We start from the raw sequence: 15,538 nt of genomic DNA on the forward strand, positions 1-15,538 counted from the left end.
TAAGCAATATTTAAATGCAATGGAATTTTAACTGACCTTAGTATATTAAAATGTCTCATTGGAAACAGAATGAAGCTTAGTGGGGATTTTAAGAACAAAAAGCAAATTACACCGAGAACAGATAAAGAAAGAGTGATTGAACAACCATAAAAAACCAAGAAGATAAAGCAGATTAAAACTAAATGGACCTACACAGTTCTCTTATTCAAAATGAAGCAAAGAGACATCATAAGATTTTACTGACACACACAAATATTCCATGAAAAAGCCAGGAAACAAATAAATGTCTTTATATGACATCTTTATAATTTTTTCCAGTTTAAGTTTCTACATATTAAGATAAATGCAAAATAAATACACACCTAGAGAATACTAAATATGACTAAAAGGATTCAGAAGAGGAATAATTCAATATGAAAAATCTGTGAGAAATTTTACTGAAGCTGAGATTGTGTAACTCATAATAAGGCTAATTCATATCTAAATATATGAAAGATTATTCAAATATACAAAGAATGTGAGCCACTTGGTTTTCATATAAAATTTCACTATACATGGTGAATACATTTCACTATAAAATGTAAAACAAAGAAGATGTGACTATAAGTGGGATTAAATTCTAGAATATGATTCAGCAAGAGGGCCCTGTGTAGCTTTAAAGTTGTGCATTGAGCTGTGTGATTTAGAAGAAAGAAATATTACACTTCATTAAGGAAGCAAATAAACTTCACTTTTCCATTTCAGTTAGAAATAAGAAATGGGACTTTCAAACATATAGTTATATGTATTTAGTTATATGATATGCTGTCTTTCTCATTGTTCATTCCACTTACTACTTTGTTTTTAAAACACAGTATTTTAATTTGTGTAAAACAATTTTTACTGTCCTTATTTTTGGGGGAAAAATTTTCCAAATGAAATAAGTCAAATGAACACAGATTCTTAAATAGCTTGTGTATTTTTTTCAGAGACCTTTTTTAACATATTGAAGTAGAACTCTATCCAATTGTCATTCCCAGTAAAATAATTTTACAACCGACTGGTTAAATGGAGAACAACTCAGTTTGGCTTACGGCAAATCAGAAACCTTTGGTCATCCATCCTCCCTTTGACACAGATAGCTCTAATTCCAGGATAAAATGACTTCTGGCAGAATGAGGAGGAAAACAAAAGAGGACAAGGAATTGAGATACTTCAAACATCAACGGGACTGGGAGGGATATAATAGGAGGCCGGTGGCTGCTGTGCGCGTACCTTTTGCTACCATGTTTCTTTTGGAAAGGAGGGTTTGGTTGAAAGGTGTTGAAGTAGAAATGCCTCAGTTATGAACACAGTCCCCGCCAGGTTCTCTGTGGTTTTCTGTGATTATTTCCCTGTCTCTATACCTTTCTATTCTTTCTTATACTTCTGCATTAGACGTCGCCTCACCATCAATTTCCTCTCAGGATATTTTCCCACCTCATCTCATACACCTATATTAGCTCTTGTCTTGCTCTCATTTTCTAAGCAATCATGAAGGTTCAGATAACAAGCAATGAATTCCTCACACACCAGAATAAAACCAAACCAAAACCACTCTTTAGACTAAAAGCTACAGAAATTACATTCTTATGCCTGTGCTGAGCTTTAATGCCTAAGAGAAGTATACTAGATCCACTTTCCCACTATTTCAACTTCAAGCATATATCCAGGTTAACTAGAATCTATTGCCCCTCTCTCTCATATTATACACAGTATATAAATTCAGATCCTATACAGTTAAATTTAAATCCCTTTCAAAAGGTCATTTGGCTTTCAATTGTTTTTAACAGAAAACACACATACACGCACACACACACTGACCCCACAGGGAGATTATTTGTGGACCATATTCATAAATGCAGCGATTGCCAAACAAATCAAACACAAAGGCAGAAGGGCACTGTACACACTTGCAACATTTTATACCATTCAACAAGCATTTGTTGAATGGTATATGTGCAAAGTATCCAACAAGAGCCGGGGTAGATGGAAAGATAAGCCAGACTAGGTTAGTATCTTCTGTGATACACTTTCATGTCACTTGGTCCTTTTCCATCAAGGCAAGCTCTGTAATTTTGACTAATTATTATATATTTGTTAAGGCCTGTCTCTCCCACTGGAACATAAATACCATATGAGGAAGACCCCAGTTAATACATACCATGGTGTCTGTCACAGAGTAGAAATTCAATAAATGTTTACTGAATAACAATAAATGTTATAAGGTAGTGAATAAAAGTGTCAGTTAAAAAAAAACTTCATCTTACAATAAAAAGTTAGAGGGATCTGTCCACTTAGAGCAGCATCAGAGAGGAAAAATGGTTTCTGCCTTAGTGTTTTCCATTCTACAAAGTCTGCGATAGCAAATAATTTTCAAAGCCCAAGGGTACAGCGAGCCAATACTCCTACCTTTTTCCATATGTTGGAAGAACAAGCTATCATTACTCCTAGTAGAATTTTACACTGCTTAGCGAGGGCTTTATTAACAGTTACAACGAATACCTGCTACTGTCTCTTTGGAAGTCTTCCTAGTAGGTAACAGCAACAGGGCTCAATTGAACAAAAAGCATCTAGTAGCTCCATATACCTATTCCGAGTGTATGAGGATTTCACTAAAAAGGGCCTTTACCATAAAATTGCATTTCTGTTTATATTCTGATGCTTAAAAACCCTAAAGCATTTAATTTTAATGAAACTAAAAGACTTCCTCAGTATGCACTTCTCAACTTACAATTAAACTCTTTATGGTTTAGGTATTTAGTTACTACGCCTTTACTGATTACTAGCATGTACAATGCCTTTGGCTATTTACATCTTAAAATTATGTCCAATTAAATTAAATAAATCCTATATTAAATTAAAAGCAGTTCCCTGAGAAATTTTTATTTTGAACAGAAAGTTTTTCCCCCCTAATGATATGAAAAGAACTAATTATAAAAACATACTGTTAGCAACAGTGGGGTTACCTAAAGAGCGCCAGCTTTGGAGTGTATCTGACCACCATGAAACTTCTGAGTCTCAGTTTTCTAATATGTGAAATGGAGATGATAATGCACACATCTCAAGTTGTGAAAACTAAAATGAACAAACTCACACTATTTCTAATTACATTTTTTAACAGCTGATAAATTCTTTTCTGAATTTCATATTAGAAAACAAGCTTATATTTTAATAACTGGTATATGTTCTTTGGTCAGATAGTGTAAATTGTGAAAATTAATTTTTATTTTCACTTGCATTGACTACCAGGAAGCATATAGGAGGTAGATAATAATTTTTATAAAGCATACCTACAATATTTCTTGAATCTCCTCACTTTTCCATCTCCATCTACTATTATCATTTGCGGTAGGTAGAATCATCCCCAAAGATGTCCATGCACTATTTTTTGGAATCTGGAAATATGTTATATTAGATGGCAAAAGGCACTTTGCAGATATAATTAAGGTTAAGGACCTTAAAACAGAGAGAATATCATGGATCATCTGAATGGGCCCAATCTAACCACGTGAGCCCTTAAAAGCAGAGAACTTGCTCTGGCTGGAGAGATGCAGGAGAATAGGTACTCAGAGAAATTAGAAGCACAAGAAAGATTCAACGTGCCACCATTAGCTTGAAGACAAAGGGCACTATGTGTCAAAGAAAACGGGGCCTCAGTCCTACTGAGGCAAGGAACTAAATTCTGCCAACAACCTGAATGAACATGGAAATGGAGTCTTCCCTTGAGCCTTCATATAAAAGCCAGCCTTGATGACACTTTGATTTTGTTCTTGTGAGACAAAGAGCAGAGAAACCAGCTAAGCTCACCCAGACTTCTGACAGAATGGTAAATTTACACTGTTCTAAGTTGCTCAGTCTGTGCTAATTTGTTATGGCAGCAATAGAAAACTAATACACCACTCACCAGACCCTCATCATCTCTGTCCTAAACTAATAAAATTGTCTTTTATTCTTGATCTCTAGACTTTCTTATTGACAAAAATCTTTCTAGCTCTTACTGTTATGACCCTGCTCCAAATCCTGCAATAGCTCCCTACTGCCAACTCTATGGTTCTAACTCCTTGGCCTGAAATTAAGTTATTTGTAATCTGGCCTCAACCTCTACTGCTAGTCTCATCTCTCACTATGTGTCAAATACTCTCTGCTCTGCTCATATATAAACTGCATTTCCATACCTCTGAGTCTAATATTGCCCATGTCTCAAATGTCCAGGCCTTTCTCAGCATCTTCACAGTTTAAACATTATCCATAATTCAAGGCTCAGATCAACTGTTATCTTGGTATCAGTGTCAGAAGTGATCATTTCTACTGCTACAGTAATGATAATATAATAATAATATTAACCATAACAGCTAAACCAGTGCTAATAATAATATTAACAATAGCAGCTGCCATGTTGGACAAGTTTTAAGTGCTTTCGTAAGTGCTCATAACAACCTCCTAAGGTAGGAGGATAGATTCCATTATTTTACAGCTGAGGAAATGAAGGTTTAGAGAGGTTAAGTAACTTGTCCACTTAGCAGAGCTGGGATCTGAACTCTAAAACTCTAAAATCTGTTTTCCCCATTCTGCTACACTTCCTTACAGAATATTCTTTGTACCTCTTGCTTGTCTTCATCATGTTCCACCTTGTTTTATGTTTACTCAAGCCTACAACTCATTTCTTCTAACAGATTTTAAGATCCTTGAGTATAAAAGCTATGAGAGAGTAGAGACTGTCATGTCAAATTTTGTTTCCATAGAATCTACCAAAACGCCTTCCTTGTAAATAGTGTAGTTGATAAAAAATATTTACTTAATGAGATGAATAAATGTATGGTAATGTTTGTGCTACAAGGAAATGATTAAAATACCATAAGAATTCATTAGTAAATTTTTAGCAATTTGATTATGAGTGTAACCTTTATGTTTGGGATAGGATAATGCAAGATGATTCGTATTTTTGGATGTAAACGTATAGTTCCTTGGGCAATAGCTTTCAAGGGTTCTGTTTATTCTTTCTATAAATTATAATAACAAAACACTAGAATATGAGATGATAAGAAATATTTGACATCCACTTATAAGATCATTTGTAGATTTTAAAACTTCAATGTACCAGTTTAACATCTTGAGGAACACAGTTTTAGGTTATCTTGTCTATATCAGAGATGAACTGAATTGTTCATTCATTCTAACAAATATTGAGTATTTAGTAGATATCAACTATTATCTTAAGTACCAGATAATATTAAAATGAATGAGATATAGTTCCTCCCCTCAAGGACTTTACAGTCTAATGAGATTCAGACAAATACAAATAAATAAAAATACAACATGCACAGATGACCCTTAAGAATCTGAAAAACAAACTTCTATTTTCTATTATAAAAAAAAATTTTTCAACTCAACGACAACAAAACAAACAACTCAATTAGAAAAATGGGCAAAAGACTCAAATAGACATTTCTCCAAAGTACATATACAAACGGCCAATAAGCACATGAGAAAATGCTCAACATCACTAATCATTAGGGAAATGCAAATCTAAACCACAATGAGATACCATCTCATACCCCTTAGGATGGCTATTATCAAAAAATAACAAGTGTTGGAAAGGATGTGGAGAGACTGCAACTCTAGTTTACTGCTGGCGGGAATGTAAAATGGTGCCGCTACTATGGAAAACAGTATGGCAGTTCCTCAAAAAATTAAAAATACAATTACCATATGATCCAGTAATTCCATTGTGGGTATATGCCCAAAAGAACTGAAAGCAGGGTCTCAAAAACATATTTGTACACCTATGTTCATAGCAGCATTATTCAATTGCTAAAAGGCAAAAGCAACTCAAATGTCCAATGACAGATGAATGGCTAAAAAAAATGTGGTGTGTGTATATATATATATATATATATATATATATACACACACAATAGAATATTAGTCATCCTTAAAAAGGAAAGAAATTCTGACACATGCTACAACATGCATGAACCTTAAGGACATTAAGATAAGTGAAATAACCCAGTTACAAAAGGACGAATATTATATGATTCCACTTATATGAGGTACCTAGAGTAGTCAAATTCACAGAGACATAAAATAAAATGGCGGCTGCCAGAAGGTGGAGAAAAGGGCAAATGGAAAGTTGTTGTTTAATGGCTACAGTTTCAGTTTTGCAAGATAAAAGGAGTTCTAGAGATGGATGGCGGTGATGATTGCACAACAATGTGAAGGTACTTAACACCACTGAACTTTACACCCGAAAATGGTTAAGGTGGTAAATTTTATGTTATATATATTTTATCACAATTTAAAGGTTTTTTTAGAACAAACAATATGAAATTTAATTCAAATTTAACAAATGCTAAATTAATTTCCATTAACAATAAAATTGCTGTATTTCTCAGCTACTTGCTGATCCTAGCCTGCTATAGAAATACTTTAACACAATGAATAATATGTTAATAATAGCTTTCACTTATAAGAAATACCTTGTTTATTTCACCTATGATGTTTGAACCACTTGAACTTATGAGCAAATGACAAATAGTGGGAAGACTAACGATATTTTTAATTAATAATGGCTGATAGTATTGTAAGTGCTAAAACATTATTATAATTTCAAAAGTGAGAAATATGCCTAAATTTATTTGTTAAAGGCACGGTCTTTATTAGAATCCTTGACATGTTACATACCCTGTAGTGTTAGTTTGAGTTTTCTAATGACGTGAAAAGACAATACTACTACTTAACATCTCTATTATTTTTCATTATTACAAAGTTCTCTGTTAATAGACCTGTGAATTCAGTAAACATTCACTTAGAACTGTCACATACTAGAATAGTGGTTTTAAGCCTTTCAGCATTACATACTAGACCAGTTATTTTAAATCTTTTAAAATATCACCTTCATTTCAGAAAAAAAAAATTATTTATAAATGATACACACATTCTACTATACTTTTACAATACATAAAACATAAACAAATGTTTTAAAAGAAAAAAATGCAATAAATATTTGCAAATCATTATTTCTAACGGTAAAATAAGACTTTATGCTCTCAAGAAAAATGTTTGAAGCAATGTGCGTTATAATTTTCAAAAATACTGGTTTGCACACCAAACCTGCTTCCTCTTTTTCCTGAGCACTCCTAGACTACGTTTCCCAACTTCCCATTTTCCAGCATCAGCCTTGTGACTTAGCTGTAGCCAGTGAAATATAAGCAGAAATGACTTTACTATTTCCAACTCTTGCCCATAAAATCTTTCCATGTGCTGGCTGGATGGAGAGGCCTCCAAGGCCCTAGAAGACAGTGAAGACAGGAGATGAAAAGAGCCTCAAACCCTGAATGACCATAAGGAAGGCCACCAGCTCACTGGGAATAACTGCACTGGACTGATATTAGCTCCGTAAATAAACTTCTTCTGTATTAAAGTTTTCGAAGTTTATATATTATAGGCACTGGCATTATGTTAGCTAATAAATAGAGCTCACGAAGGTCTGCTTCCAAATTCAGTTTTCTCATACTTAGTTTTAATGATGTTATAGTTGAAAAAGAAACAGCACAAAGACACTGTAGACCATATAAAGTACAAACGCAGGGTAAGGTTCATTGTTAAGAGTAGTGGATGTAAAGCTACATTTTATTAATCTTCCTGATAACTTGGAACTTTCTGGTGAGCTTCTTGTTAGATCTTGGAGTGCCACTATATCTACTTCATCAGTGCTGATGAAGAGCTTCACTAGGAGTACAGGTTTCAGGTCTACCTTTCCTGTGTAATTGTAATATTAGTACCACACTCAATCCACATTTTCCTTGCAGGAATCTTTGTAAACCACTCACCCATTTTCTGATGGTTGTCTAAACTAACTAACATCTCCAGAAAGGCAGGCAACACATGACCATCTGACATCAGACCAACTGAGAACACCAGGGTAAAGCCATATATTAAATATTAGTAATGCTTAATTTCTTTTTTGCCTTTTAGATTAAAAAATAAAAGTAAGTTCTACCATTTCTTTCCACTCCCCATAGAACTTAATCATGCACCCCAAGGAGTACATGGGCCTTTCACTGAGGATCACTATATTTGAAATTATTCCAGACACTGAGAAGGAAAAATAAGAAAGAGTATAGCCAGGAGATAGACAAATAAATAAATGATTGCAGTTACTAATTGTTAGAAATAGAGTAAATGTGAAGTACTGTGTGAGCTTAGAAATTACTACAAGATGAAAAGAGCGTAGATTCCTAAGTGACCACAGGTCATAACAGCTGATCTCAACTCAAGCTCTGGATCCGAAGCTCTTTCACCTATTCAGTTGTTCCCACAAGTGTCCCATTTCTCGTTAAAAAACAACAACAGCTCTTATTTGACTCCATCTCCCCCAAGCTACAGTCTTATTTATTTACTATTTTATCAAAAATCTCAGAAAGAGTTTTTATCTGTACTGTCCAACACAGTAGTCACTAGTCATATGTGCGTATTTAAATTTAGATTAATTTAATTAAAAATACAAAAAAATTAAAAATTCAGTTACTCAGTCACACTAGCCACATTTCAAGTGCTCAATAGTCACATGTGGCTGGTACTACCATATTGTATTGGACAGCGCAGATACAGAATATTGCCATCATTGCCAAAAGTTCTATTGGACAGTGCTGGTCTAGACTATAACAATAGTTTAGAGTGAAGTCTCTAGATCCATACTGCCTGGATTCAAATCCCAACTTCTACCCTTACTAGCTGGGTAAACTTGGGGAATTTATTCCCCCTCTATATACTTTGGTTTACTCACCTGTAAAATAAGGATAATAGTAATTAATTCTTGCTTCATAACATTGTTGAGAGGTTTAAATAATTTACACGTGAAGTGCTTAGAATAGTGCCTAGCACGTAAAAAATGCTCAATAAATATTAGGTGTTCTTATTTTTATTCTTGCTATTTATTCTCACTGACTCTTACTTCACCTCCCATTTTTTTTAACCTACTCCAGTCAGGCTTTGTCCACTAATGCAAGATTTGTCAAGGTTTACCAATTCTTCCATCTTGCCAAATCCAATGGTCAATTCTCAGTTTTCATCTTACTTGACCTATCTGAAGCACTTGACACAGTTGATCATCTTTCTTAAAGTCATTTGGTTTCCAAGATACCATATTCTTCTTTCTTTTTCTTTAATGCCTGCTCTCTCTCAAGTTTTCTTTGATGGATTCTCTTCCTGATGTCTGACTGTTGGAATATCCAAGGGCTCAGTCTTTAGTTTTCTTCTTGATTCAAGTTACCCTAAGTAATCTTATCCAGTGCCATGGCTTTAAACACTACCTGCTGATCACTCCCAAATTACATCTTTCGTCTTAACCGACTAGGCTCCAGACTCATATCCAATTAACCATATAACAACTGCACTTAGATGTCTAACAGGCATCTCAAAATCAATGTCTAAAATAGAATTCTTGATTCCACCATGCGGAATCTATTGATATCTTACATCTACAAAGTGATTTTTAAGTTTTCAAAGCATTTTCTTACATATTTTTAAATATTATCTTTATAAAAATCCTGTTAGGAGAGCAGGTGTTAATTCCTTCCATCAGATGACCATTCTGTGACTCAGATATGCTGGGTAGGTTTATTTATTTATTTATTTATTTTTGTGAGGGAGATCAGCCCTGAGCTAACATCCGTGCTAATCCTCCTCTTTTTGCTGAGGAAGACCGGCTCTGAGCTAACATCTATTGCCAATCCTCCTCCTTTATTTTTTTCTTCCCCAAAGCCCCAGTAGATAGTTGTATGTCATAGTTGCACATCCTTCCAGTTGCTGTATGTGGGACGCGGCCCCAGCACAGCCGGAGAAGCGGTGCGTCGGTGCGTGCCCGGGAATCCGAACCCAGGCTGCCAGCAGCGGAGCGCGCGCACCCAGCAGCCAAGCCACCGGGCCGGCCCCTGGGTAGGTTTTTAAAGAGGCTACAGTTGATATCTTATATAACCCAGAGTAAGCAATAGAATCCAAGTCTCCTTATTCTCTCTATACGCTTTCTACTAGTTATGATGCCTAGCAGGTCATATTTAATCTTTAGAAATGGTGACTTTGAAGGTGAGTTTCCAATTAATAGAAAAAGAAGCATATAAAATAGCATGGCAGAAGAAAAGATATGTAACTTAGCTACCATGTGTATTGGCCAACACACCTTTATAAATGGTTTCCCCTTTGCAGGTTATTGTTTACATATGATTACTATGATATCATCCAGAATAATTTCACTATTCTTCAGAAAGATCTCCTTTTGCTCAGTTTTCTACTCTTCAGAAGACAAGTAAGCAGTCTTGTCTGGACTTGAAATCCATACCGGTGCAATGATATTTATTTTTACAATGATAAATTCCATCTTAAAAAACTGAAAACACTACCAGGGCTGGCTCCATGGCATAGTGGTTAAGTTCAGCATGCTCTGCTTCGGTGGCCCGGGTTCGTGGGTTCGAATCCCGGGCACGGACATACACCACTCATCAGCCAGGCTGAGGTGGTGACCCACATACAAAATAGAAGACTGGCACAAACATTCAGGGCTAATTTTCCTCAAGCAAAAAAAAAAGAGGAAGATTGGCAATAGATATTAGCCCAGGGTGAATCTTCCTCTCACATACACACACAAAATTGAAAACATTATAGTATATCATTCATTAAATGATAACTCTGTAACTTCATTACATGAAGATCTCCCTTAGAGGTCAGGAAAATCAAGAGAATACTAAATGAATTTTTGAAAATGCATACATGCTACTTGAAAATGTATTTCTTGGTTTTAGGTAAGTTACTCCATACATCTTATATATTTATGTCTAAACAAAGCATCTATTGTAGATCCAACATCATAAAATGAATTCATTATTTTAGATAATGTTATCATATGATCAAATAGTCTAGATATTAAATTTGAAGATTTGAGTTTTAAATATTATTGGATCTTGTGATTGAATTCTTTTCTTAAGAAAAGAAAACAAAAATCTTACTTGAAACACATACACATATATGCGCCATTATAGAATTTAGAAACCCATTGAAAGTTTGGAGTCCAGTAATTGCAAAACAATTGCTGTTGGCTATTCTCTAGTTAAACTTGGGTTTTAAAATGAGAGAGATTCTGAATTCTATTGTGAATAGGTCAAAGTTATTAAGTAGATAGGTAGGAATAATTGCACATTTTAAGAATGTTTAAAATTTTAGCTATTATAATGTCATTGAATATTAATGAAAATGACAAAAAGGAATATGTTATTTCCTGTTATGCTATATATAGAGGAAGGAGTTATACGATATAATAAGGAACAAGACTACTTTTTAAATTTGCCAACATCACAATGCTTTTGAAGAAAAAAACCTGTAACTACTCATACATGAAAACTAAATCAATGTTGTCACAGAATCTCAGTGTATGGTCAACAGATCCATACTTTTTTAATAAAAATATTGTCAAAGAAAGATATATGGGATATTTATGCCAAAACTGTAAAGATATGAAGTTGATCATTGAGAAATATTGACCATTCTGTTCTTGAAATCTTCCATACTCTTAGCTTCTGTGACACTATTCTCTCATAGCTTTTGTCCTTTCTTCATGATCATTCCTTCTCGATCTCCTTCATGGGCTCAGGACTCATCCCTCTCCCTCCTTCTTCTGTACTTCCAATATCCATTAACAGCACTATGACCATCCACCAGTGATGTATGCCAGAGATAGAGAAATCATCTTAGACTCCTTACTCCTTCACCTCCCCATATCCAACCAGTCACTAAATCGGATGACTGACTACTAAATTTGCTCTATAAACATTCCCTGACTCTATCACCTTCTCTCTATCTTTACTGCAACTGACTTAATTCAGGTTCTTATCTCTTGCCTGAATTATTGTACTACTCTGCTAATTCATCCTAAAATATTCTTTACCAGATGCTGACTTAAGTTTACTTCTTTATTGCAGCCCCCCTAGAACCTAAGCTATAAGAGAAGGATGTCTTATCTTGGTTATGTTTTCTTTAGGATAGTCCCTGGCATATGGCAGATGCTCCAAAAATACTTGTTAGTTAAATAAATGGCAGCCTGAATGTCCTACAAATTATGTATTATACAAATCTGATCAAATCAATCTTCTATTGAAAACCTTTTAAAACTTCTTACACCTATAAATTAATATAATCTATAGGACTCTCCATGATCTGGTCTCTACTTACATAACAGCCTCATCTCTAGCCACATTCAGCCCAACATTTTATGTTAAAATTACACCTAACTACCTACCATTCCTGTAGAAATCATGCCTCCACGCCTTTGCTCATTATGGTTTCTATCTGGAACATCTTTCTAATTGTTCTTTACCTGGTTAGCAGTTACTCTTCTTTCAGGCCTTAGTTCAGGTATCATCTCCTCCAGGTATTCATTCCTGAACTCCAGGTGGAGTCAAGTGGGCTTCCTCTCAGCATCCAGCACACTTTCTATGTAATTCTAGTTTTACCACTGACATATTACATTGAGGCAATCTGTTTAAGTATCCATCTTCTACTAGATTATAAGCAACTCAGGTTATAAATGATTTCTTACTCATCTTTGTTCTCCATGTGACTGGCACATAGTAAGTGCTCAATATTTATCAAAAAATGCTGAACGAATGGAGTTAATTATTTAGTTTAACACCACATATTCTCTAACTTGTAGTCTTATTAATGTCTGTTTTAAGTTCTTAATGTTTTTAAATTAATAAAATTTACTTTTAGAGCAGTTTTAGGGTTACAGATGTTTATAAGTTTTAAAGAGAAAAATGCAATAAAGTTCTAACTGCCAGAGAAATAATAAAAAAATTCAATTTCAAAGGGCCAACATTTATTGTATTAGCACAACACAGTTAATTATGTATAAATATTAGTAATTTAAAAAATCATTTAACTATGATCTCTATGTCAATAAATCAAATTTCTATTTCTATATTAAAATGCAAAATAATATTTTAAAACACCAAATAAAAAAATTCCTATAACAATAATCACATTAAATATAGGGAGTTACAACCAGGGTATAAAGAATACCATCAAATAACTATTTCAATATAATATTGTTATAAAGGCTCAAATTCTAGAATCACTGTTATAGTTTGTAACATCAAGATTAGCCGGGTCCAGAATTAATCACAAAATTCTTTTGTGTTGTAGATTTATGTCTTGACTTTTGTGTACAAGAACCCTAGTATTCACACATAAATGAGATTTAATCCATTTGCTTATAATTTATTTGCTGTAAAAGAAACACCATATTATATGCTTTTGTTTGTTAAGTAGAAGATATGCTATTATTTCCAAGATACCAGTGATTTAGTGTTTAATTATCAACACTCATTTGAAAAAAGACATTTCTTTGACTCACAAATTTCTTAATTGCTAACAGTGGCTTTTCTGAGTAGGAGTGTTGTATCTAATTTATTTTTGCAGATGTGATTTAGCAACTGAATTTTAAAGTAGCAGAGCTTTGAATATCTTCACTGTCAGCAGAAAATTCCTCCATCCCTGCTGCTGGAGAATATTGTTGCTTGAAGTTTTAACAGGGAAATAAAAACTGCAGTAAGAAAATTGATACTACTGGTAAATGCTGCTTACAAACTGAAAAAGAAGTTAGGTTGTCAGTAATAAAAGAACTACATTATTCACACAAAATATGAGGTGTCATCTTCATCACCATAACTTGCTGGGCATGAAAATTAATTTGGCAGGTTCCAACTTGAGGAACCTAAAGCAAAGCAAATATCTCACAGATCAGAGTACCTTTACAAAGGATCAGCAACTGGCAATCATGGAGACCACAGCGTAACTCCTCCCTGAGGAGGAAAGACATTAAATGCATTTCAAGAACAGTGGCTAAGGTTCACTTTGAAGCAGGTTCACTCATTGCTGAAAAACAAAGTCACTGTTATATTTTCGGAAAGGTTGACTAGTTTAAAATGCCTCTTTCCCTCTGGAACATGTCATCATCCACACATTACTGCAATAAAATGAGTAGGAGAAAAGAATATGTATTTTAATTACAACTCAAATGTGAATTCAAAAGTAACATAAAAATTCCTACCCGTTTGGCTGAGCTGAGAAGCGCTGCGACTTTTCCGGGAGAGACCAACGATAGCTACCATTTTGGCCCCAATGCTAGAGCGCCGCTTTTTGCTGCTGGAGCCCAAGGCGCCCACTGCAGTGTCAGACTGGCTGCCATCATTCTTCTCCAGCGAGCACATGTCTCCGCTGATGCTGGTGCTTTTAGTCATGTTCTTCCCTGAGATGCCCATTTGTCTGCTTTGCATTTTGGACGTAAAGACACTGTAGGCCGATGGATCATTAAAAGTGAGGGCAAGAGTAAAAAGGAAAAGACAGAAAAGGCATTTTAGATGAAACATCTGGAGTGTAATTAAATTATATCATTTATGGGGCATATTTTTAGATTCTAAAAATTTTCAATGAGCTTTACTATTCAGGGCCAACCTTAACGAAACTATAGAAAATCAGACAATTTCATTTCTGAGGTCTAAGAAGACACTAGATTACATCACCATAGGAAAAAAAATATTCACAAAATATCACTGGGCTCATTTAAGAGAATATGCTGTCCTGCAAGTGCAAATATGCTTTAAGGCAGCCATATAACATATGGAAGATGTTCCCCAAGGCATTCTTCTCTACTTTGCTTTACTATTGCCTTCAAAAAGAAATTAGATGAGTGGGAAAATTTTACAAAAAAATGGCAAAAATTACAGCATCCATTGCTAAGAATGGCCCTTTAAAATAAGTTTTTGTCATTTTATGGAAAACCTAATAAGATTTATCTAATAATAGTTAAATTTTCTAGCAGGGAATGATGTTTTTATTAGCTGTGAATTAAAAATAATTTATTTCACTTTACATAATTTCATATTTATTGATATGTCTCTATTACAAAAATAAAGAAAGATTTCCCTCTTGTACTCATTTGAAAGAAAGAAAAGCAATACCAGTTTTCCAGACAATATTGTCAGAAAGCAATCAATGAGTCAATGACGCACGTGAGCTCATTGATGATCTACTGCTAGACTAACACTGTGAATGGGAATAATTAAAGAAAGGACCTTGGATTTTTCTGCAATTACTGGGTGTGGTAGGAGACAGAGTAGGGGGTAAAGAATCTGGAAGCAGGCTATCCAGCTGGCCCTATACACCTGAAGGAATGTGAAGGAAATAACCTGCTTTGCAGGAATGGGAAGACTTGTTTACCTATCACCAATTATTGACTCAGTATTAGAAAGTCATAGTTTATGCTTTAATTTAGTTCTGATAATCTAAGTGTATAACACATAATTATAGAAATGAAAGAAAAGAATAGAAATCAAAAAACATTAGAAATACATTTATATGTCATTGAAAGGATGAGAATTAGAAAATTGACCTATTGAGGTTATCTCTTATCTCTAATTCAATTTCTTGGTCTTCCTAAAAAAATTTTTTTCCAAGTATTTAAGAGGGG

General features: G+C 34.3%; 1 protein-coding gene across 8 annotated transcripts in view; it reads right to left on the reverse strand.

Annotated features, from left to right (window-relative positions):
* Positions 1 to 15,538, reverse strand: part of RIMS2 (regulating synaptic membrane exocytosis 2) — a 617,446-nt gene that overhangs the window by 76,156 nt on the left and 525,752 nt on the right. For all 8 annotated transcript variants that reach the window (XM_087447558.1, XM_014788104.2, XM_087447555.1 and 5 more), the window contains one exon: positions 14,120 to 14,361. In XM_087447558.1, coding sequence (XP_087303684.1) covers positions 14,120 to 14,361 — 242 coding nt within the window. The remainder of the gene's footprint in view (positions 1 to 14,119; positions 14,362 to 15,538) is intronic.

This window comes from Ceratotherium simum, chromosome 23, assembly GCF_057802395.1.
Source record: "Ceratotherium simum simum isolate JZ-2026a chromosome 23, ASM5780239v1, whole genome shotgun sequence".
In the NCBI taxonomy this organism is placed as follows: Eukaryota; Metazoa; Chordata; class Mammalia; order Perissodactyla; family Rhinocerotidae; genus Ceratotherium; species Ceratotherium simum.